This window comes from Bos indicus, chromosome 12 (genome assembly GCF_029378745.1).
Source record: "Bos indicus isolate NIAB-ARS_2022 breed Sahiwal x Tharparkar chromosome 12, NIAB-ARS_B.indTharparkar_mat_pri_1.0, whole genome shotgun sequence".
Classification (NCBI taxonomy): Eukaryota; Metazoa; Chordata; class Mammalia; order Artiodactyla; family Bovidae; genus Bos; species Bos indicus.
The window spans coordinates 50,207,807-50,234,042 of NC_091771.1; the positions used below are offsets into that span (position 1 = coordinate 50,207,807).

At 40.3% G+C, this 26,236-nt stretch overlaps 1 protein-coding gene across 7 annotated transcripts in view; it reads right to left on the minus strand.

The window, feature by feature from the left end:
- TBC1D4 (TBC1 domain family member 4) overlaps positions 1-26,236 on the minus strand; it is a 210,753-nt gene that overhangs the window by 83,306 nt on the left and 101,211 nt on the right. For all 7 annotated transcript variants that reach the window (XM_070800342.1, XM_019971563.2, XM_019971564.2 and 4 more), the window contains exon 2: positions 692-1,279. In XM_070800342.1, the coding sequence (XP_070656443.1) occupies positions 692-1,279 (588 nt within the window). The remainder of the gene's footprint in view (positions 1-691; positions 1,280-26,236) is intronic.

Here is a 26,236-nt window from a genome sequence, read left to right on the forward strand (position 1 = left end):
GGGATTTCCAGGCATGAATACTGGAGTGGGTTGCCATTTTCTACTCCAGGGAATCTTCCCACCCAAGGATTGAACCTGCATCTCCTGTGTTTCCTGCACTGACAGGAGGATTCTTTACCACTGAGCACCCTGGGAGGCCCTAGTGAAGAATCAACCTAAGGCAAACGCTGGTGATGCTACGATGGCATGCGTGCTAAATTGCTTCAGTAGTTACCAACTCTTTGAGACCCTATGGACTGTAGCCTGCCAGGCTCCTCTGTCCATGGGATTCTCCAGGCAAAAATCCCGGAGTGGGTTGCCATGTGCTCCTCCAGGAGATCTACCCCACTCGGGGATGGTACCCCGTCTCTTAGGTCTCCTGCATTGGCAGGCGGGTTGGGTTTTTTTGTTTTGTTTTTTACCACTAGCGCCATCTGGGTAGTCTCTACTAATTTCCCCAACCAACTTTCCCTGATGCTCCTTAAAGTGCTTCTCTCTCTTTCCCTCCCTGCCCTGCTCCCTTTTCTCTTACATTCCCCTTCACTACTGTCCTTCGCTCTTTCTCCAACCTGCCTTCTCTGCTGCCTGGGGGACATGACAGAAAAGTTGGATGCTTCCAGATTGAGGACCAGGGAGAAGCTGGCCGCTGGGCTGCTTCCGGCTATAGCAAAGGATGGGGAAACACCGGGAGAGCCGCCGGCCAGGACAGCACCTGAAACAGCATGGTTCTGTTCTTCTCCGAGTCCGAGGGCTGCACGTGGCTGGGCGCGCTGGCATGCCTCCGCCGCGGCTGCGGCTTCTGGCTGTTCTCGTGAACTTTCCTTTGCAGGACCCCCGTGACGCTGCTGCACCGAGACCGGAACTCCTGCTGTTCATCGAAGCCCGAATCTTCCAAAATCCTCTCAGGGAAGCAGACTCGCGAGCTAGATGGCCCAGGCTGGCTGGGCGCGGCAGGGAAGACCGGGTGGGTGTCGGCGACGCCATCCCCTTCCTCCGACAGAACGTCGACGGGGCAGGCCGGCGTTCGGGCCTCGGATCCCGCCTGGTCTTCGCCCGAGTCCCCTGCGCGCGGCTCGCTCTGGAGCCGCAAGCGCTGCTGCTCGTGCAGGCTGAACTTCTCGATGCAGTCGTCGATGAGGCTGGACGGCGCCTTCTTGTGGGTCACGGTCACCCTGCCACAGTACAGGACCTCGAACTTCTGAGAGTTGTAAAAGGCGTCCTCGTTGTCTTTGCTGGGTTTTGCATCCTCTTTCATGGCAGCTTTCGATAACTGCCTTATGCTGCTGATAACATCAGGAACCTGGAAGAGAATTCAGAACAATTATTATTATTATCACACGCAATGCATTCTCATGGTAAGTGATAAAATACTGAAAGTAATAGACCCTACATAAGATAAAGTATGGGCTTCCCTGGTGGTTCAGTCAGTAAAGAATCCGCCTGCAATGCGGGACACCTGGGTTTGATTCCTGGGTTGGGAAGATCCCCTGGAGGAGGAAATGGCAACCCACTCCAGTATTCTTGCCTGGAGAATCCCCATGGAGAAAGGAGCCTGATGGGCTACAGTTCATGGGGTCACAAAGAGTCGGTCATGACTGATCGACTAAGCACACAAGACAAAGCATAAACTTAAATTACACTATCGGATATAAGTAATATAAAGATGAGACTGAAAATTTTTATCACTTTTATAATTTCCCCTTTTAAATGTATTCATTTCCCCAAAACAAAGCCATGAGACTCTACAAGCGGCTAAACCTTTAATAAATTACTACAATGTACCCTTTGAGTACTTCTAAAAGGTATTATTATCACTGTTTCAATGGACATGAACTTGGGCAAACTCCAGGAGATGGTGAGGGACAGACAGGCCTGGCTTGCTGCAGTACATGGGCTTGCAGTGTCAGACACGACTTGGCGACTGAACAACAACATAAAGGTATTATAAGGGAACAAAAGGTTAAAATTAAATTTAAAAAATAAAGTGTAACATGGTTAAAGTACCAACCACCACTGAGATAAACTAATTATTACGAGCTTCAGCTGAAAGGAATGGAAGTTTCAACAATAAGACTAAAATTAACTTTCTGAATGAAGAGATTAAAATGCAGACACCCCTCACCAGCATTAGCCATCAGAGAAAATGCACATTTAAACCATAGAAAGATACTATCTATTACACACCTATTAGAATGGCTAAAATCAAAAAGACCAAGTACCGACTAGAATATGGAGCAATTGGAACACCCGTACGTTGTGTGCAGGAATGTAAAATGGCACGAGCACCTCGGGAATTTGGCAGTTGCTTAGAAATTAGACAGATCGATCTCACACTCCTAGATATTTAGGTGAAAGCCCTGAAAATATATGTTCATAGAAAGCCTTGTTCACAAATATTAACAGATGCCTTTGTCACAACATTCCCAAACTCAAAATGACTCAAACATTCATCAACAAGTGAATGATCACTAATTGTTAAGGAAATGTAAAGCAAAGCACAATGAAATATCAGCTTATACCTGATAGAAAGATAATTGCCAAAAAGATAAATGATACCAAGTGCTGGGGAGTACATGGAAAAAAGGAAACCCTTGAGCACTGTTGGTAGGAATGTAAATCAGTGCAGTCACAATGGAAAACAGTACAGAGATTCCTAAAATATTAAAAATGGAACTATCATATGATCCAGCAATTCCACTTCTGTGTATATATTCAAAAGAAACAAAATTACTCTCTCAAAAAGATATCTACACCTTCATGTTCATCACAGAATTATTCACAACAGTAAAGACATGGAAACAACCTAAGTTAACCTAGTGAAAGTGAGTGAAAGTCGCTCAGTTGTGTCTGACTCCTTGTGACCCCATGGACTATACAGGCCATGGAATTCTCCAGGCCAGAATACTGGAGTGGGTAGCCGTTCCCTTCTCCAAGGGATCATCCCAACCCAGGGATCAAACCCAGGTCTTCTGCATTGCAGGCGAATTCTTTACCAGCTGAGCCACAAGGGAAGCCCAAGAATACTAGAGTGGGTAGCCTTTAAATAAATAAATAAATATATATATATATATATATATTACTATATGACTTGAACAAGAAGCTAAGTCACTCATCAAATATTGTTTAAATAGCTATGATTTTTTAAAGATCTAAGATGAACAAAATATTTGGGGATATGAAAACAAATAGAAAGCTCAATAGAAACTTGAAAATATAAAGTACAAACTTCCAGTGACAAGAAAAGTAAGTTCTTGGCATATTCTGTACAGCACGGTGACTAGAGTTAATAATACCATATTGTATATTGAAAGTTGCTAAGCGAGTAGATTTTAAAAGTTCTTCTCACAAGAAAAATAAATCTGTAACCATTTGAGGTGAGTGGTGTTAACTTATGTTAATCATTTTGTAATATATACTGTATCAAATCATTATGTTGTACCCCTTGACCTAAATACAATGCTATATGTCAATTATATCGCAATAAAACTGAAAGGAAAACAGTGAACAGATAAACTAAAGGTGGTACCGTTGCTGATAGTCACTCTGTCGTGTCTGACTTTTTTTCGACCCCATCGACTGTAGCCCACCAGGCTCCTCTGTCCATGGACTTCTCAAGCAGGAATACTGGGATGGATTGCCATTTCCTTCTCCAGAGGATCTTCCCAACCCAAGGATCGAATCTGCTTCTCCTGTATTGACAGGCCAATTCTTTATCACTGAGCTAATTGAATTGAACTGAATTGAAAGTCGTTCAGTCAGACTCTTTGTGACCCCATGAACTGACTACACAGTCCATGGAATTCTCCAGGCCAGAATACTGAAGCAGGTAGCCTTCCCCTTCTCCAGGGGATCTTCCCAATCCAGGGATCGAACCCAGGTCAATCCACATTGCAGGTGGATTCTTTACCAGCTGAGCCACCAGGGAAGCCCAAAAGTGGTACATTCACATAAAATGGAATACAACTCATTATCTCCCGTCTGGTTTTCTGCAACAGTCTTTTAACTGGTATCCCTTGCCCCCTTTAACGTACTCTCAAAAGTAAAAAGAATCCTTCTTAAACTTGTCATGGTGCTCATCTGCAAATCTTCCAAGCTCCCCATTTCTTGAGTAAAAGACAAAATCCTTACATTGTCCTACAGGGCCCTCACTCTCTGCACATGAGAAACAAACAGATTAAATGTGCACTGTGGCTACACATCCTCCGTGTGACCTTGAGATACTCAACGTGCATTTCATCTTTTCATCCTCACCCCGTTTCCTCTGACCGTACTCCTCCCAGCTCTCTCCCTCACTGGCGTCCTGGCTACTCTTTGGACATGCCAGGCACACTCTTCCCTGAAGGTCTCTGAACTCCAAGCTCCTCCCCTAGATAACTGGACAGTTCACTCCTCACCTCCTTTAAATCCATGCTCTAGTGTCACCTCGAGGTGGCATCTGTCCCCTACCCCAAAAGACACACATACATGCTCTGACAGCCAGCATTCCCCTGGAATTCCACCCCTTCTCCCACATTTTATTACTCTCTATAGCACTTACCCCTTTGAACATTCTATGTAATTGATTTGCTAGAATGTAAGCCCTTAGCTTTCAGTGTGTCTGCTCTCTGATGTCCTCTTGCAACACCTACCGTCTTACTTGGGTTTCTCTTACCTTGGACGGAACTAAAAAGCCTCTTGATGAAGGTGAAAGAGGAAAGTGAAAAAGTTGGCTTAAAACTCAACATTCAGAAAACAAAGATCATGACATCTGGTCCCATCACTTCATGGGAAATAGATGGGGAAACAGTGGAAATAGTGTCAGACTTTATTTTGGGGGGCTCCAAAATCACTGCAGATGGTGACTGCAGCCATGAAATTAAAAGACGCTTAATCCTTGGAAGGAACGTTATGACCAACCTAGATAGCATATTCAAAAGCAGAGACATTACTTTGCTAACAAAGGTTGGTCTAGTCAAGGCTATGGTTTTTCCTGTGGTCACGTATGGATGTGAGAGTTGGACTGTGAAGAAAGCCGAGTGCTGAACAATTGATGCTTTTGAACTGTGGTGTTGGAGAAGACTCTTGAGAGTCCCTTGGACTGCAAGGAGATCCAACCAGTCCATTCTGAAGGAGATCAGCCCTGGGATTTCTTTGGAAGGAATGATGCTAAAGCTGAAACTCCAGTACTTTGGCCACCTCATGCGAAGAGTTGACTCACTGGAAAAGACTCTGATGCTGGGAGGGATTGGGGGCAAGAGGAGAAGGGGACAACAGAGGATGAGATGACTGGATGGCATCACTGACTCGATAGACGTGAGTCTGAGTGAACTCCGGGAGTTGGTGATGGACAGGGAGGCCTGGCATGCTATGATTCATGGGGTCGCAAAGAGTCGGACACGACTAAGCGACTGAACTGAACTGAACTGAAGCCCTTAGGAGGGTGGTGATTTCTGGGGTTTTTCCCACATTTTTCCTTGTATCCCCATAGCCTAGAATAAGTTCGAGTATAAAGTAGATCCTCAGTATGTGGACTTGGGAAAGGGGAAACCTTTTCTGGTAATTTTTACCTTTGGGAAACAGATCATTTTATATGCAGGGTTGCTTCACCTTCAGACATATATGGTATTTATTTAAATCTACCAGCAACCATTCTAAAACCAGAATTTCTTCTTTTTCACATAATTATTCGGGATATATGGCTAGAGTTTTCACAGTTTAAAATTACAAGACTTTCCATTTGCTAGCAGAATATTTCCTGGGAAAGAATAAAGTCCAAATGCTATAGTTTCAGTGACTCACCCTGAACAACTGACATATCTCCAGGGAAGTCAGATGCTTTGTACTAACATATGATCAGCAACCTTAGCCCTCTCTCATTTTCTTTTTGTTTTAGTATCTGACAAGGGCCGGAGACTGACCTAGACATTCAACCCTGAAGAATGTCTATACAGTGACTCTAGTGGGTTAGGCAAAACCCCTCCTTCCTCACTAACCATAGTTTATCTAATACTTTTCATCCGATTTTGCAACTCTAGTGCAATTAAATTTCCAAAGTCTCTCTATGGAGTGCAGAATAAGAAAAATATTATCTGTAGGATGTTTTTGAACCTGCAGAATTTTTATCTTGTGACAAATATTTTACTGATGATTAGAGTTATATCCTATCACTGAGACTGAAAATATAGTCAGTTCAACATTAGTTGTATCAGTTCCTCAATATTATATGTTTGTACTTTTTCTCTACTATTATATTGAGAGATATTATGTGAAGAACTGATTAGTGCTTGAATTTCTATAGTCCCACAGGACACTTCCCTGTGACCGCAAGTAAAAGCTCAACATCTAAATATAATCCAGTTAATAACTCAGTTGATAGAAGCAAAGCTTATCACTTTGACTAAGCTAAGTAATTTAATCCTCCAATAATTTGAATTATTAATTGCACCATAAGACATAGATTCTAATATCCTTTAATATCCTCTCTGAGGTCAGGACTAAATGCAGCTTTCAATGACCTGGGCTGCAAAGAGGCTCCAGCTATGAAACTGATCTAACAGCATTCCACTCTATTTTTTCTTCTAAGTGTAATCACACATGTAAGTTAATATTATACAGCCCCTGCCTACACAATTGAGCTTCTCTAGTGGCTCAGAGGGTAAAGTGTCTACCTGCAGTGCAGGTAAACCTGGGTTCAATCCCTGGGTCAGGAAGACCCTCTGGAGATTGTGCCTACACAATCAGCACCCATACCAAAGGGACACACTGATAAAGCAAGGACAGTAAAATGTCCTTGGTGAGAAAAAGAGTTATTAGAGGACCACAAAAACTTTCTGCTGAGACATTTATTTAAGAGATCAATCAGAAGCAACACGAGAGAAAAAAATCTCTATCCAGTACTTGCACATACACAAGGCATTTTGGGAAAACAGTATTATTCTATGTTGCATGAGTGCTCAGTCCTGTCCAACTCTTTGTGACTCTGTGGACTGTAGCCTGCCAGGCTCCTCTGTCCATGGACTTTTTCAGGCAAGAATACTGGAGTAGGTTGCCATTTCCTTCCCCAAGGGATCTTCCTGACCCAGGGATTGAACTGGTGTCTCCTGCATTAGCAGGAAGATTTTTTACCACTGGGTGTTAACTGACATATATTTAGATTTATATGTGCTTTTGAATGAATTTGACTCCTTGCATGTATTGCATCTTACAACATCTCTTTTTCTCTCTAATATTATACTGTAAGCCCTTAAGTGAAAGACTGAGTTGGGATGACTTTGTGTCTTAACTAGAGTTTTTTTCCATGTGACCACTGGGAGAGAATTTCGTGCTCAGAAGAAACTGATTGACAGCTGTCAGCAAACAGAAGTATACAAATAGTGAACAACTACCAAGAACCCTGATGAAAGTTCTCCAGGACTGAGATAGGTTTAGCAAATTCCTGTTGCTAATTCATGAGAAACCTGGCACTCCCCAAAATGAAGAGCTGACGCTTTCTACTCTCCTCAGTGCTCGCTCCAGCTAGGAAGTGAATGTGTGTGGCAGGAATGTCTCCAGATGCTGAGACTTCGTTAAAAAAATAACTCTAGTTATTCTTACTCTTGTCATGGACACACCACTGCTCAGAATCTGCCTACGTGTCACAGAGTCTGATGCAGATTCAATGCCAATTCAAGACGAAAGTTTTATTCTATGGCAGCACATAATTTTAACACACAAATACAATATTAAAAAGGGAATTAATAATCCCTCTACTCAGGAATTAAAAGATTTATGGGCTTCCCTGGTGGTTCAGATGATAAGGAATCTGCCTGTAATGCAAAAGACCCAGGTTCAATCCCAGGGTCAGGAAGATCCCTTAGAGAAGGGAATGGCTACCCACTCCGGTATTCTTACCCTGAGAATTCTATGATCAGAGGAGCCTGTCAGGCTACTGTCCACAGGGTTGCAAAGAGTCTGATGCAGATTCAGTGCCAATTCAAGGCAAAAGTTTTATTGTATGGCAGCGCACAATAACAATATTTTTAAAAGAATGAATAATCGCTCTACCCAGGAATTAAGAGATTTATACTCTACCCCAGATCTGCCAGGAATTTGTGTCATTCTGCACCTGAATTTCCTCCCTAGTAAAATGGAAGACTAGATAGATGCTCATTAAGATCTCATCTAAATCCAGATTTCTACAAGCTCATTTCTACATTGATGCCAATATAGGAACAAAATAATATACATTAAAAGGAGATGGAAAATCATCTCTGTCATTAAGCCAGAAATATTGCAAGTTATTGACATTATTCATTTCCATTAACATACAATAACCAATTCAACAGATGATAAAATAAATTGGGCTTTATTCAAATGCCTCATGACATTTAGAAAAAGCACGGTGCCACCTTTAGCCAGTGTTTTGTCCTTACACTTTCAGGGATCTCATTTTGATGTATGGCAAAACCATCACAATACTGTAATTATCCTCAATTAAAATAAATTAATTAAAAAAAGAAAATAGAAATTTATTAAAAGTATAATTTCTAAGAGAAAAAAAAGGATATAAGCTCAAATATCAAAATTCAGACATTAAAGCGATTCCTCACTCTGGAGAAAAAAAATTGCCCCTAGGTCCCTGGATGTCAGACTGTTGTTTCTCATTAATTAATTACCATAATTAGTTATTACACTCCAAGAAATCCAATGGTATTGTAAAAATAACTCTCCACTTAATTTCAAAATAAAATAAATTCTACAGCCACCCCATGCTGATGTCTAAAGGCCTAAGCAAACCCAGGGGTGGAAAAATTATCAGGATGCTGAAAAACACAAAGGAAAAGATACCTTTGGTCAGGAAGCCAGCAGAAAATTGGAGCAGTTCTCCAAGAGCTGTGAATATGCCAAACTGATATAATCCTCAGTAGTAGCACTCTGTCACACTTAAGAAGTTCTCTTTCATTCTAGATAAGCCAGCAGTAATTTTGCTGTATTTGTTCAAGTCCACGTTATCACTGTGCAGCCAATTATAAAACTTCCCAGGAATAACCGTTATTGCTTCAAAAGTAAAGTATTTCCTGACTGTACAGTCCGGAAACACACTGATTGTTCAGGGCTAAAGAATAGACTCTCTTAGCTTTCTTTAAAAAGAAGCATTTTAAATTTGAATACCATTGTCTTTCTTATGCTATTTAAATAAGCGTAAGTGTCCAAGGCTTTTTAATTATGAAAGTAGGAGAAAATTAATCTACAATGTCTTCTTTCCTCATAGAATTCACTGATAAACAGATGAACTTCAGCAAACATTTAAAAAGTGGATACAAATATGAAATGAAAATAAGCTTCTTAAAGTAAAAAAATATTCAAAGTAAAGAAAATAACTGGGTAAATTCTTTCACAACTAAAATGATCTTTGCTGCTTGATTCATTATTAATCTTTTTATAATAATTATAGTAGGCACAGCAAGATTTCGGTCAGCACAAAAAAGAGGTGTATGCTAAGTTTCTTCAGTCATATCTGACTCTTTACGACCCCATGGACTGTAGCCCACCAGACTCCTCTGTCCATGAAATTCTGCAGACAAGAATACTAGAGTGGGTTACCATTCCCCTCCTCAGGGGATCTGCCCGATCCAGGGATCGAACCCATGTCTCTCCTGTATTGGCAGGCGGGTTCTTTACCTTGAGCACCACATGGGAAGCCCTCACAAAAAATAGGGGAAGGGTATTTAAGAAAAGATGAGGAAGAATACTAGGAAGCATTTCAAGTAAACTGCAAAAACCTGACAAATGAGAAGAACTGATCATTTAAACTAGTCCCAGTCAAAGAGAGACAGTAAGGAAAAGAAAATGTATTTGCTTTGAAACTAGTATATGCCATTAGGAAACAGGTAGATTTCCTTTCTAATTCTGTTTTACTTAAGAAACTATTAAGATTAGTTCAGCATTTTAAGAAAAGACTAATTTGGTCATTAAATATTATAATTTCTGTTTGGCTTTTAAAACTTCATCTTCGACCAATGGAAAGTAATTTTGGAAGCTATATATGTGCCCTGAAATAGCTTACTTACATCAAGGGGAAAAAAATCACCATTACTGAAGAACCCATGAAGATGTTCCAGCTCCAGTTACTTGGGAAGCTTTCTCAGTCTGTGTTATCATTCTTAAGGTGAGGGTGTCTGATAATCTCACTAAGAAATAAAATTGATTTTTAAACCATTTTAACTTTTACCCAAAAGTATTTCAGTGATTCTTTGTATTTGGTTAAATATATGTTATTATTCTATGGTAAATTTGGCACAGTAAAAAAAGTATCTGATTATCACTAGGTCTAGAATCAAAATTGAATAGAAAAATGCAGTGATTTTAAAATCACAGAATTTTAAACTTAAAGGGTCCCTTATGGGATCACCAGTCCCTACTATCTTGTTTTACAGATGTGGAAACAAACGGTTTACATTAAAAGTTAAACCAAGAAAGAAGAAAATAATGAGATTACAAGTAGAGAGACTCTTTGGAGCCAAAGAAAGCAAGAATATCTCTACCATTTACACAGCAGTCAGACAAGTTGCTTGAATTGGAATCTTGGGCTTCAGCCAAGGCAGTTTCCTCTCAGACTAGACTTTGGTTCTTAGATATTCTCAGTTCCTTTGCTCCAAATGAATTTTTGGCTCACCTCTTCTCTGCTTCTTTCCTGGCGGCCTCTGCATTAGCTCAAGCATCAGAGATAGAAAGTCCTTAAACTTCCTACCAAGGGCTGCCCTTCCATTCTGCCTCACTGCATATCTTTGATTCCTTCCCCAAAAGATATGACTTCTGCCTCTATGACCATTCAAAATTTGAAAAAGTGATCAGATGTAAAATAAATAAGAGTAACTTACAGGAAATCCAAGGACTCATGTTTTATATAGATATATTTTTAATTTATTTTTAATTGAAGGATAATTAACAATATTGTGTTGGTTTCTGCCGTACACCAACATGAATTAGCCATGCTGCTGCTGCTGCTAAGTCGCTTTAGTCATGTCCGACTCTGTGCGACCCCATAGATGGCAGCCCACCAGGCTCCGCCGTCCCTGGGATTCTCCAGGCAAGAATACTGGAGTGGGTTGCCATTTCCTTCTCCATAAATCAGCCATAGGTGTATATATATATGTCCCCTCCCTCTTGAACCTCCCTCCTACCTCCCACCCCATCCCACCACTCTAGGTTGTCACAGCGCACCAGTTTGAGCTCTGTGCAGGGACTCATGATTTTTATTAAGAGAATGGAATATCCTTAGTAGTGGCTGACTTTAGGGAAATAAGACAGGGAATAAATAAACAGGGAAATAAGACAGAAGATGGGATGGGTGAGAAGTTAGATGGCAAAGGATAGACAAGGACAGTCCTTTTCAAATTCCATTTCAAAAACATCACTCTTTTAAAAGTAGATTAGTCTGTAGCACAGCATATTAGAAAAGCACATAACACGCAGTTAAGAGGTCTAGTGTTTAAAGCTCATTCCAGTAGCTATGACTGTCTGTAGAAAAGATGCCATATCTTTCATAGTCTCTTGGTTTTTCATCTGCAAAATGAGAATCGCAATGTTTATTTCAAAGGTAAACTAGGGAAATTAAACTAAATGTGCAAAGTGCCTGACACAGTGCTGAGACAATGGAAGCATTCAACAATGTTTAATTAAATCTAACCTGTAAGTCTGACATGTGCTGTGCAAGGAGATGGAGGAAGTGAGAAGCTGCTGATTAAAAAAAAAAAAAATCCCTTTATGAAAGTTAAATTGTAGTAGGGGGTATAGAATGAATAAATGAATCATAAAGGATCTGAGATAGTGAAAATTGCCAATGAGAAAAATAATGCAAGGAAAAGGGTACAGAAAATTTGGAGGAGACATCAGAATAGTTGCAATTTTAAAGAAAAGAATCTATATAACACATTTGAGTAAAAAGCTGAAGTCAGCAAGAAGGTGAGCCTTACAGGTATCTGGGGGAGGAATATTCCAGGCAGATAGAACACCAGGTACGAAGGCCATGAAGCAGAGATTCGTCTGGTGTGTTCAGGGAAGAGTGAGGAGTCAATGTGGCTGGATGTGAGTGAGAGAGCAGAAGATTATTGGCGGCCCTTGTGGGGAGCAGGGGGCATCTACATCCTGCAGGGCCTTGAAAGGACTTTGGCTTTGACCCCTTGGTGAGACAGAAAGCCATTGCAGAGTGCTGAGTTACATGTTTAAAGAATCCCTTTGCCTGACTCAGATGATAAAGAATCCACCTGCCAATGCAGGAGACCGGGGTATGATCCCTGGGTCAGAAAGATCCCCTGGAGAAAAGAATGGCAACCATCTCCAGTATTCTTGCTTGGAGAATTTCATGGACAGAGGAGCCTGGTGGGCTACAGAGTCAGACATGACTGAGAGATTAACACTTTTTTATTTTTTTGCCTGTTGTATGGAGAATAGATGGCAAGGATGCAGGGGGTGCAGAAGCCTACCATTCTCAGGGTGAGCCAGGGGTGGTTCACACAAGAGCAACAGCAAGGGAAGGTGTAAGAAGGTACAGGCTTCTAAAGATCATTTTAAAGCCATGGTCTACATGATCTGTTGATGGATCTAAGATGGACTATAAAAGAAGAGGAGGCATGAATTAACTTGATGGGTTTTGGCCAGAGGACTTTGAAAAATGGAGCTGCCGTGAAACAGGATGAGGGATGGGGGTGGCTTAAGAAGTAGGAGCTTCATTTTAGATTGTTAATTTTGGAAAAGCTTACAGACATCCAAGGGGTGATGTCAGTAGGCAGTTAAGTATACATGTCTAGAGCTCAGGGCTGTGGACAGAACTGAGAAAGAAAAACTGGAATGCATATCAATGGCATTTGAAGCCATGAGATTAGAGGAGTTAATCAAAAAAGTGAGCACAGATGACACAGAGAGACAGAGCAAGAGGGAGAGATTAGAGATGAGCTAGACACAAAGAGAAATATCTCCAGGAACCAAGCCGTTTGATGCACAATGCCTATAGTTTGGGAGATGGAGAAACATACTGCTGCTACTGCTAAGTCACTTCAGTCGTGTCCGACTCTGTGTGACCCCATAGACGGAAGCCCACCAGGCTCCACCATCCCTGGGATTCTCCAGGCAAGAACACTAGAGTGGGTTGCCATTTCCTTCTCCAGTGCATGAAAGTGAAAAGTGAAAGTGAAGTCGCTCAGTCGTGCCCAACTCTTAGCGACCCCATGGACTGCAGCCTACCAGGCTCCTCTGTCCATGGGATTTCCCAGGCTAGAGTACTGGAGTGGGGTGCCATAAGGAAAATACAGCAAGAGCCTAGGGTAAAACCAGAAAAGAATGGTAGTCAGAAGCCAAGTAGGAGAAGTTTCCCAGAAAGAAGTAGTAAGCACTAGGAGATCATTGGTGATTTTGACAAGAAAAGTTTTGGTGAGGCTTAGGGCAAAAGCCTTCCTGGAGTAGGTTCAAAAGAAAATTTCAGGAACAAAATCCAAACATTAGGTACAGGCAACCTTTTAGGGATGTAGCTGGAGGTACAAGTGAGTCAAAATGACAATTTTTAATACAGAATTTCCAGTGTGTGTTAGTTACTCAGTCACATCTAACTCTTTGAGATCCCATGAACTGTATGTAGCCTGCCAGGCCCCTCTGTCCATGGGACTCTCCAGGCAAGAATACTGGAGTGGTTAGCCATTCCCTTCTCTAGGGGATCTTCCCGACCCAGGGACTGAACTTGGGTCTCTTGCATTGGCAGGCAGATTCTTTAGTGTCTGAGCCACGAGGGAAGCCTTCAGTTTTCAATAGTGAAGAAGAAATGGATGATGTGGAGAATGAGAGTAGAATTGCTAGCAACATCTTTAAGTAGGCAAGAGGGGACTGAATCTAGGGAATCAGTGGAAGAATTTGAACTGACCCAAGGAATGGATAGTTCATCTCAAAAGGTGCAGATTGAGGAAGACACAGAGGTCAGAGTATGGAGAATTTCACCTCTGAATGCTGTAATTTCTTAGGAAAACTGAAAGCATGATGATCAGCTGAGGTAAGGACGGGAAGAAGATCAAATAAGTATTGATCAGTAATCATTTAATTCAAGGCTTACTGTGGGCAAAACTGTGAAGTGATGTTATCTTTAGAACTCTCAGGCTACACTTTCTGTATTGTGATGATGTAGAAACGTGACTCCTACAACTCTTTCATGGAGAAATTTGCATTTAACTGAAGGTTTAACTTGAGAACTCAAGTATCTTAGATGAAATTCAGGAATCAACCAAAAATTAGAAGACAGGGTTTTGCACCCTGAAGTGAAATAATACAGGTAAACTATTTCTTCTGCCTAGGATGAGATGGGGAGCTAACCCATACAAGTAATAGTTGTATAAAAACAGGGGGCTTCCCAGGTGACTCAGCAGTAAAGAATTCACCTGCCAGTGCAGGAGATGCATATTTGATCCCCGGGTTGGGAAGATCCCCTGGAGGAGGAAATAGCAACCCGTTCCAAAATTCTTGCCTGGAAAACCCCAGGACAGAGGATCCCAGCGGGCTACAGTCCATGTCTGACTCCAAAGAGTTAGACATGACTGAAGCAGCTGAGCAGGCATGTATGCATGTATAAGAAATAAATTTTGGAAAAGGTTTGCATGTGGTAGGGGAAAAAAGTGTCCTGTACCTTACCAAAATAAGAATAACACAGTGTGAATATAGAATATTTGTATCACTTGTGAAAAGTAACTTTATATTTCTTTTTTCCAGATATGGATATTTATACAGATACAACCAAAACAGGTGAAGTAAGCACAGGCATCAATGCAAGAAAATCAACCTTATTGCAGCCATGTCATCAAGAAAGTTAATCTTTCATTTTTAAACTGTAGAAAAACAGAATGAGGCATCTAAGAAACAATCCTGAAAAGCTGCTATTTATTTACTTATGCCGGCATTATGAAACCCACTTTCAAATGCAGCATAACCTTCCACCCAATCACAAAACACTTTCAAGGTAAGATCGACCCCCTGTGTGTTTATTCAACAGAAGGTTTTCTATTCATCAAATCAGTCCTATTATTTGCTTAATGCTGACACTTTTAAAAATATACAGCTCATAATCAATCAGTCTCTAGCAAGGCTAAGAGATAAGAGAGAGGACACAAATTACTAATATTAGAAATGAAAGCGGGAACAGCACTACAGATCCTATGGAAAATAAAAGCATAATAAGAGAATACTATGAACCACTCCATGACCAGAAATTTGATACCCTAGATGAAAGGGAAAATTTCTTTAAATGACATAATCTGCCAAAACACAGACAAGAATAAATAATCTGAATAGGCCTAAATGGAATAACTAGTTACTAATCTTCTAAAACAGAAAGCACATGGCCCAGATGGATACACTGGTGAATCCTGTCAAACCCTTAAGAAAACAAAGTGATACCAATTCTCCATAATCTCTTTCAGAAGACAGAAGCAGAGAAAATACTTTCTAACTCATTACCCTAATATCAAAACCAGGCACAGACATCATAAGAAAATTACAAACAATATCTCTCATGAATATAGATGCAAAAATTAACAAAATACTAGCATAACAAATCCAAAAAAAATGTATAATAAGAATTATATACCAAGTATGTAGGTGGTGCAACATTAAAAAATCAATTAATGTCACATCACATCAACAGACTGAAAAAGAAAATCACATGATCATATCAATAGAAGCAGAAAAAGCATTTGATAAAATCCATCACCCACTCATGGTAAAAACTCTCAGCAAATAAAGAATAGAAGGAAATTTCTTCAACGATCTAGGAAAAAAAACTACAGCTAAGATCATACTTAATGGTAAGAAATTCAAGGCATTTCCATTGAGATCAAGTACATGCAAGGGTGTTCCTCTCACCATTCTTTTCAACATCATATTAGAAGTCCTTGCTAATAGTCAAGAAAAGGAAACTAAAAGTATACAGATTGGAAAGGAAGAAATAATACTGTTCTGAGATGACATGATTGTCTGCAGAATATATGAAATAAAAATTTACCAAAAAAACCCCTCCTAGAACTAATAAGTGATTATAGCAAGGATACACAAGGGACTTCCCTGGCATCCAGTGATTGAGACTCAGCAGTTCCACCTTAGGGATGCAAGTTCTATCCCTGGCTGGGGAACTAGGATCCCACAGGCCAGGTGGTACAGTCAAAAAAAACTTGCATGATACACGGTTAATATAAAAAAGTCAACTGCTTTTCTATATGTGAGCAATGAGCAAGTGAATTTTGAAATTAAAAGCCCAATGTCATTTATATTAACAACCCAACAATGAATACTTAGGTATAAATCTAACAAAATATGTATAAGATCTATACTAGATTTACAAAACTCTGATGAACATGATCAATGAAAAACTACATAAACGGAGAAATACTCCATATTCATGAGTAGGAAGACTCTCTGTTGCCCAGATATCAACTTGATCTATAAATTCAATGCAATCACAATCAAATCCCAGCAGGTTGGAAAACTTATTTTAAGTTTATATGTAGAGGCAAGCAACTCCGAATAGCTAACACAAAGCGGAAGGAAAAGAACAGAGCAGGAGGACTGGTGCTATCTGGCTTCAAGACTTACTATAAAGCTATGATAATCAAGACAGTGTGGAACTGGCCAAAGAATAGAAAAACAGATTCATGAAACAGACAGCCCAGAAATAGGTTCACATAAATATAGTCAACTGAACCTTGACAGAGGAGAGAACAACAGAGCAAAGATAGTCCCTTCATCAAATGGTTCTGCAACAACTGGACATCTACATGCCAGAAAAAATTAATCTAGACACAGACCTTACACTGTTTATAAAATTAACTCAAATCTAGAAAACTCAGATGACCTTGGGTAGGGTCATGCTTTTTTAGATACAAAACCAAAGATGCAATCTATGATAAAATTGATAAGGTAGATGTCATTCAAATTAAAACTTCTGCTCTATAAAAGACAGTATCAAGAGAATTGGAAGACAAGACACAGGTTGAGAGAAAACATTTTGCCAAAGACACAGCTGATAAAGTCTTGTTATCCACAATACACAGTTCAGTTCAGTTCGGTCGCTCAGTTGTGTCTGACTCTTTGCGACCCTAAACCGCAGCACGCCAGGCCTCCACGTCCATCACCAACTCCCGGAGTTTACCCAAACTTATGTCCATTGAGTCGGTGATGCCATCCAACCATCTCATCTTCTGTCATCCCCTTCTCCTCCCCACCCTCAATCTTTCCCAGCATCAGGGTCTTTTCAAATGAGTCAGCTCTTTGCATCAGGCGGCCAAAGTATTGGAGTTTCAGCTTCAACATCAGTCCCTCCAATGAACACCCAGGACTGGTCTCCTTTAGGATGGACTGGTTGGATCTCCTTGCAGTCCAAGGGACTCTCAAGCGCCTTCTCCAACGCCACAGTTCAAAAGCATCAATTCTTTGGTGCTCAGCTTTCTTCATAGTCCAACTCTCACATCCACACATGACTACTGGAAAAACCATAGCCTTGACTAGACGGACCTTTGTTGACAATACACAAAGGACTCTTAAAACTCAGCAATAAAAGAAGACCTTAAAACATAAACTAAAGACCTTGACAGACACCTCCCCTCAAAAGATATTCAGATGTCAAATAACCATTATGAAAAGATACTCCATAGCATATGTCATCAGAGAAATACAAATGAAAACGAGATACCACTACACACCTAACTGAATGGCCAAAATCTGGAACACTAACAACACCAAATGCTATGAGGATATGGAGCAAAAGGAACTTTCCATACACTGGTGGTGGGAGTGAAAAATGGTTCACTCACTTTGGAAGATAGTTTGGTGATTTCTTGCAAGACTAAACATACTTAAAAAAAAATAATTTTACTTATTTATTGGCTGTGCTGGGTCTTTGTTGCTGTGCAGGCTTTTCTGTAGCTGCAGCATGCAGGGGCTACTCTCCAGTTGCAAAGTGCTGGCTTCTCGGTGCTGCGGCTTCTCTTGTTGTGGAGCACAGGTTCTAGGCGGGGCGCGGACATCAGGAGTTACAGGTCCTCGGCTCTAGAGCACAGGCTCGATAACTGCGGCACGTGGGCTTAGTTGCTCCAGGGCATGTTGGATCTTCACGGACCAGGGATCGAACCCATGTGTCCTGCATTGGCAGGCAGATTCTTTACCATTGAGCCACCAGGGAAATCCAATATATTGGGTTTCTTTTTACAAGACTAAACATACTCTTACTATACAATCCAGCAACCTTGCTCCTTGGTATTTAGGAACTGAAAACTTATACCAACACAAAAACTGGCACACTGATGTTTTAAGCAAGTGTACTCAAAATTACCAGAACTTGGAAGCAACCAAGATGTCCTTAAGTAGGTGAATGAATAAATAAACTGTTGTACATTCAGACAATGGAATGTTATTCAGGGCTAAAAAGAAATGAGCCATCAGGCTATGAAAAGACATGGAAGAAACTTAAGAGCATATTACTAAGTGAAAGAAGCCAATCTGAAAAGGCTACCTGTTGCATGATTCCAATTATATGATGTTTTAGAAAAGGCAAAGACTATTACTTTGCCAACAAAGGTCCATCTAGTCAAGGCTATGGTTTTTCCTGTTGTCATATATGGATGTGAGAGTTGGACTGTGAAGAAAGTCGAGCGCTGAACAATTGATGCTTTTGAACTGTGGTGTTGGAGAAGACTCTTGAGAGTCCCTTGGACTGCAAGGAGATCCAACCAGTCCATTCTGAAGGGGATCAGCCCTGGGTATTCTTTGGAAGGAATGATGCTAAAGCTGAAACTCCAGTACTTTGGCCACCTCCTGCGAAGAGTTGACTCATTGGAAAAGACTCTGATGCTGGGAGGGATTGGGGGCAGGAGGAGAAGGGGACGACAGAGGATGAGATGGCTGGATGGCATCACTGACTCGATGGATGTGAGTTTGAGTGAACTCCGGGAGATGGTGATGGACAGGGAGGCCTGGAGTGCTGTGATTCATGGGTTTGCAAAGAGTCGGACACGAGTGAGCGACTGAAATGAACTGAACTGAACTGATGGGGACAATAAAAAGTTTCAATGGTTGCAGGAATGGAGATAGTGGAGACAAAGCACAGAGAATTTTACAACAGTGAAAATACCCTGTGTGAGACTGTAATGGTGGGTGTGTGTCATTATAAATGTGTCGAAACCCAAAATGTACAACACCAAGAGGAGGCCTAAGGTAAACTAGGGACTTGGGTGACGATGATGTGTCAGTGTAGGCGCAAATGGACAGTTCTGATAAGTGATGCTGACAGTGAGGAGCCTGTGAATGTGGGGAGGCAGGGGCGTACAGGAAATCTCTGGACCTTACATTGCAAATCTTTAAATTGCCCTACAGAAATAAAATCTGTTTTCAAAAAATATAGTTCAACAACATTTGTATTTACTACAACAAACACTAGAGGGAGCTTTCCCACATGAACTAGTTTACCTAAGCAAAAAAAAAAAGAAAAAATTTTAAGTTTTTATAATACTGAAAAATACCACTGTTTATGAAATACCATTTATTACCACTGCTCCCATTTTAGTCTTAGAATATTAACCATCGGCTAGTAAATTAACTGGAATTTTAACTGATTAGATAAATTAATAAGTTAATAAACTGAAAAAATTAGAGTATGTCAATATCAACCCTTCAAAACATTTAATCTGTTAGATATTTTCAAAAAGGACATAATAAACCTAATAAAAAAGATATGTCTTGGTTCTTTATCATAACATATGAAAGAACAGTCACCTAAACAAAACGCTAAAACTGGACACTTGATAAGTAGTTTTAACTTATGAAACGTCTGAACTCTTGAGAAGTGAGCTTTTCTGAGCAATGCTGGGTTGTGAAACAGAACGAACTCTGGAAAAGAGGCCAAAGACAAGAGGTTAAACCCAGAGGGACCTGGACAGGACCAGCTCCAGCTGAGATTAGACGATAAAGCTGTAATGTTATCAAAAAGCAAAAAGTGTCATGAGTTTCTCAGAAACCTATTTTTGTCCTGACCTTCCTTATTACCTCAGATATTTATACCCTACAGCAGTGATGAATGAGCATCTTGCGAAGGAAAATAATCCAACATTCTTGAACTTGTGTTCAGAGGCATCGGTGACTTGTAGACCTTACCGTTAACCCCTAAATGTGCGAATTTCTTCCTTACACAAAGAAGAAAAAGTCCTAGCTGCCTGCTATTCAAGGACAAAAAGGAAAATGTACATTTGCTACTCTCCAAAATTAGGCTGGAAGGAAAGGCAATCACAGGCATCCAGGGGACTTCCCTGGTGGCCCAGTGATTAAGGTTCCCTGCTCCCCATGCAGAGGGCCCAGGTTACATCCCTGGTCGGGAAACTATGATCCTACATGCTGCACCTGAGTTCACAGACTGCAGCTAAGCCTGTGCACAGCACTGAAGAACCAGCACAGTCAAAAACAGCAAGCAACCAGATGCTGGATCTCTGATCTGACTTGTCCTCTCCGTGGATGAAAGGAAAAGAGTGTCTCCACGTAGGGACTGTGTCTCCGCACAGTGACTATACACCTTGGAATGCTCTCTGTGCTCTCCAGCCCTTCCAGTGGAGGTAAACTCCTGAAAACAGTGTGTCATAAGGCACTCAGAGAAATGAAAAATTAGTACAATAAAATCTTGTATCAAGACTTGCCTTTGGGACCATCATTCCTTCTTTCTCTGTTAAAGACGTGGTGATTGTACCTAGAAAAGTTTCTCACCAGAAAAACAATTTTTTTCAGAGCTGATATAAGCTGTTTAAAGATATGCTTCTTTGTTCAGTAAATATCAAAGATCTCCCCCTTGCCCTTTGTGTGATCTGGCTAAATGATACCAAAGGAAACCATATAATGATTGCTGTTGTTCTGTCACTAAGTCATGTCTGACTTTTTGTGACCCCCATGGACTGCAGCAGGCCAGGCTTCCCTGTCCTTCACCATCTCCCCATGTTTGCTCAAATTCATGTAATGATTAAGGGGATCCAAACCACTCCAGGTTCCTGTCATCTTTGCAGAAAACAATGAAAACATTGAGTCTTTCAGACCTAGAGAAGGAACACTTTCTGGCTGTGCACCTTACAGGCATCTGACTTAAAATCAGATTAATAAATATAGTACTCCCCAAGCAATAAACCTTAACCTTTGCGGTCTCTGAAATGTCACCAGATCGCTTGAAACCACCTGGATGAGCGTACTGTGACATGACTAGCCTTTACCCAGCAGAAGCACAGTCCTATCCACCCTTGGACATGACCTGTGGACAGACATCTCCTCTCCCCTTCAGAAATCAATCATATGACATGTTACTTTTCAATTAATTGATCTTTCATAAATTTGTTAAGATTTCAAGTAAACATTGGTAACTCAAAGCCTCTACCCCCCAAATTATTTTTACTTACCAGATTTCATGTATGTAAAACATTTAACTGGTAAATTTTAATTCTTTGAAGGAAACCCTCATTTGAGAATTCTAAATAGAAGGTTTGGCACTGAAATATTCTTCATGTTGTAAAGTCTTAGTTTTTTAATACCCCAAATGCATTTTCATATCTATTTCAAAAAGATTAATAGTTACAGCAATGCTTCATGGCTGACATTTTAATCAACTTGACTGCAGATAAAAGAAATTAAAGAAATCTGTTTGGTGGCAACTAATAATTAGCCTGTATACTGTGATAAGTGGCCAGAATTGTTTTTCATTAAAATTTTCCATGGGATCTACCTGTGTTATATCTTGCAAAAATTCACAACGTCAAAGTCAGAAAGCAAACTCAAAGCAAACTAGCAGTCCTCATACTAGCAGTCCTCATTTTTCATACATGTGACGGCTTTTAAGAAAGAATAAGATGATTCTTATCACTTATCAGCTGAAATAGGCACTGTTTTATCTAAATAGCACCCACCTCAATTTAGAACAAATGGTTCTAGTAGATGCTGTCAATGTTTGCACCCTTCCAGAGCCCAATCTCCCCACCCCCCCACCCCCCACAAAGCAGACCACAGTGGAAAGCATGTAATCTCAGTGGATCCAGTGACAGATATAGGGGTGGGCACGTGACCCAAGCCAGGTCAATCTGAGTAACTCCCTAGTATTTTTCAAACAGGAGGTGAGATTTTCATACAACTGTTTTCCATGTGAGTTCTCGAGCTGTTGAGGAAGTTAGTCTGGTAAAACAGGTGGCCATATCACTTCACTGGAGAAAACTAGTCTAGAGTAACACAAAATGAAACCTAAAGAAAGACAGAATTAAAGCCAAGACTTAGAGAAAGAGAGTCCTGGGGTCTCAGGCGGTAGACATCCTTGGAGATGTGACTAAAGTGTTGTTGCATGCATGCCAAGTCGCTTTGCTCATGTCCGACTCTTTGGAACGCTATGGATGGTAGCCTACCAGGCTCCTCTGTCCAGGGGATTCTCCAGGCAAGAATATTGGAGTGGGTTGCCATGCCCTCCTCCAGGAGATCTGCCTGACCCAGGGATTGAATCCATGTCTCTTACATCTCCTGCACTGGTGGGTTCTTTACCACTTAGCGCCACCTGGGAAAGTGAAAAGCAGAAGTCACTCAGTTGTGTCTGTATATTGTCTATATATATATACAGTCTGTATATTATATACATACAGACTGTATAGTCTGGGGAATTCTCCAGGCCAGAATACTGGAGTGGGTAGCCTTTCCCTTCTCCAGAGGATCTTCCCAACCCAGGGATCAAACCCAGGTCTCCCACATTGCAGGGGGATTCTTTACCAGCCGGGCCACCAGGGAAGCCTAAATGTGCTCTTGTTCTCCTCCAGTTCTGGGGTCACTAAGGATCTTTTCATAGGGTGGAGGGTTTTCACCCTTGCCTCTAGGAGTCCTGACTAGTATATAAGTCTATGAGAATATACATTAACATAGATGTTAAAAAGCTGTTAATATTACATATAACCTGTTGAACCCAATTGTTGGGATGGGGTTCATCTGCTATGACTGAAACACAAAACAACATTTGATTACACAAAACAGAAGTTTTTTTCTGTCTCATAAAAAAAGTCAGTTGACAGTCCAAGGCTGTTTTGTTTTGACATTGTGTCATTAAATATCAAAGACTCAGGTTCCTTTTATCTTCTCGCTACGCCCTGGGGGACTCAACCCCATTGTCCCAAACAGTGGCAACTGTACTGCAAGCAGCAGGAGTAAGGAGCAAATAACAGAAAAAGAGAGCAAGAGGTATGTACACACACACACACACACAAATATAATGGACACTCTTAAGGTTTCTTAAGGAAGTTGCCCCCTCAAAACAATCTACTTACACCTGCCCTGGCCAAAACTAGAGAAAGTTGTAGCAGTAAGGAAAGCTAAGAAATGTAGTCCTGCTTCTGGATGGCCACATACCTAGTTTAAAATTTTATTTATTAAAAAAGAAGAGAGAACAGAAATCAGGAACAATCTGCATTCTTGTCATAATCGTCGATGATTCATCAGGAAAAAAGGCATCAGTCAGAGCTAATCAAAAAAGAAAAATGGAGGTTAGCTAGGTCAGAGTGTTTAAATCATGGAACAGTTCTAAAAAGAAGGATTTTATGTCAAAACTGAAGAAATACATCCTTAAGAGTGGACGAGGTGTTTCAACATCTTTCCCAAAGGGAAGAAGCAGAAAATCTTCTGACCAACCTTCCAAGACAATCATGAGATTACAGCTTTTCACTCAAAGACAACAGAGCACTTCTGATGGCCATGACAGTAAATCCCATTCAAAGCCAACACTGAAATTTATAAATATTTTTTCCAAATAGAACCATGTTGGCTGGTGGTTTCAAAGTCAACTTTTACAGTTCTTAAGAGGTAGCAATGGGGCACCAATGCACAAAATAACCATAAATCTTATTTCAACCTGAACCTACCCCTTTCATATTATTCTGGTACAGTCACATAGCAGATTTCAAGCACATAGTATAAAAATGTAATAGAACTCATTAATAATTTTTATACTGATTATATGCTGAAATTACAATATTTTAGATATACTTAAGTATACTATTAAAACTAACTTCACCTATTTCTTTTTACTTCTTTTTTTAAATCCTTTGACTCAGCAAAATTTTATTGAACAAATGTTATGAGCAAGGAGGTATTGATATATTAACATATTAGTTTCAGGTATATAACCTCAGATATGCAGATGACACCACCCTTATGGCAGAAAGTGAAGAAGAATTAAAGAGCCTCTTGATGAAAGTGAAAGAGGAGAGTGAAAAAGTTGGCTTAAAGCTCAACATTCAGAAAACTAAGATCATGGCATCCGGTCCCATCACTTCATGGCAAATAGATGGGGAAACAGTGGAAAACAGTGGCTAACTTTATTTTTCTGGGCTCCAAAATCACTGCAGATGGTGACTGCAGCCATGAAATTTAAAGACGCTTGCTCCTTAGAAGGAAAGTTATGACCAACCTAGACAGCATATTAAAAAGCAGAGACATTACTTTGTCAACAAAGGTCCTTCTAGTCAAGGTTATGGTTTTTCCAGTAGTCATGTATGGATATGAGAGTTGCACTATAAAGAAAGCTGAGCACCAAAGAATTGATGCTTTTGAACTGTGGTGTTGGAGAAGACTCTTGAGAGTCCCTTGGGCTGCAAGTAGATCCGACCAGTCCATCCTAAAGGAGATCAGTCCTGGGTGTTCATTGGAGGGACTGATCCTGAAGCTGAAACTCCAATACTTTGGCCACATGATGCGAAGAGCTGATTCATTTGAAAAGACCCTGATGCTGGGAAAGATTGAAGGCAGGAGGAGAAGGGGACAACAGAGAATGAGATGTCTGGATGGCATCACCAACTCAATGGACATGAGTTTGGGTAAACTCTGGGAGTTGGTGATGGACAGGGAGGCCTGGTGTGCTGCGGTTCATGGGGTCGCAAAGAGTCGGACACGACTGAGTGATTGAACTGAACTGATAAAACATAATGATTCAATATTTACGTATATTGTGAAGTGATCCCAACAAAAGCCTAGTTAACATCCATCACCATAAATTACAAAATGTCTTCTCTAGTGATGAAAACTTTTCAGATCTACTCGTAAAGCAACTTTCAATAATACAGTATTACTAACTACAATGTCCATGCCATATATCACATCCACACAACATTTATCTTATAGCTGCAAGTTTGTACTTTTTAAACTCCTTTTTTCTTTTTGTAAAGTGGTTACTAGAACTTTTATAATGACATATGTGGCTTACATTTTATTTCAATTGAACAGCACTGCCTTAGAATTCTGTCCTCTGTATACCATTCATGGGCAAGTTAAATTTTATGAACTCTATCAAAAGCCTATCCTGAATTCTTCAAATAGAAATTATCTCCCTCCCACTCATGGCATACTGTAGGCACTCAATAAATACCTACTGAATAAGCTGCATGAACACTTTGTTTTTAGCCTCATGGTACTTAATTCTGACTCGTATGTAATCTGACTTCTTCCATGTGTCTCCTACAAGATTCTGAAATTCCTTGCTTAAAACTCTCTCTTTTCTCATAATCTATTTCCTGGACACACCATCTGTCCACTTCCCTGAACTGTTCTTTCTCGTCTCCTGCTGTCCAGCTCTTAAGTCACTTCTAAACTTATCTCCAGTGAGTTATATTCCTTCCTGGACACCCATGCAGCACTGCTTCAAATCAACTTAGCAGGAAGTTTCCAGTTTCTTGAAAATTCTACTTCAGTTTGTCAACGTGAAAAGATGAAGGGGCCAAAAAAAAAAAAAAAAAACCAGTAAAAAGACATACGATTGCGAAAGATAAGAATATGAGCCCACGTTTATGAAAATTCAATTATAATAAAAAATATTTTCTTATACTAATGTCAGTTGAATGGTTTTCTTGTGATTCATCTATGAGTTTGTGGACTGATTCAGGGAAAAAAGTATTTTAAGAGAGGCATTTCTTCAACATTTCTGAAATAAAATTAATCTCTAAATTATATATATTTTTAAAAACCCCTCAAGTTATGGTATGATTAAAAGAACCTAAAGGAAAAATCTTTCAGAAACCTCCTTGCCTTTCTGAAATACTCCTAAAGATTTTGATGACCTATAAATATTGGATAAACACAAATGCTGTCTTTTAGCCCAGTGAACAGAACGTGAAGAACACAGCAGTATCACAAATAAATCTTCCCTGCATACTGCCTCTAGGGCATAACTGCCATATCAGCAAAGATAAGATGTCCTCAGAGAACTGGAACAAGTGAGACCAAGAACAAA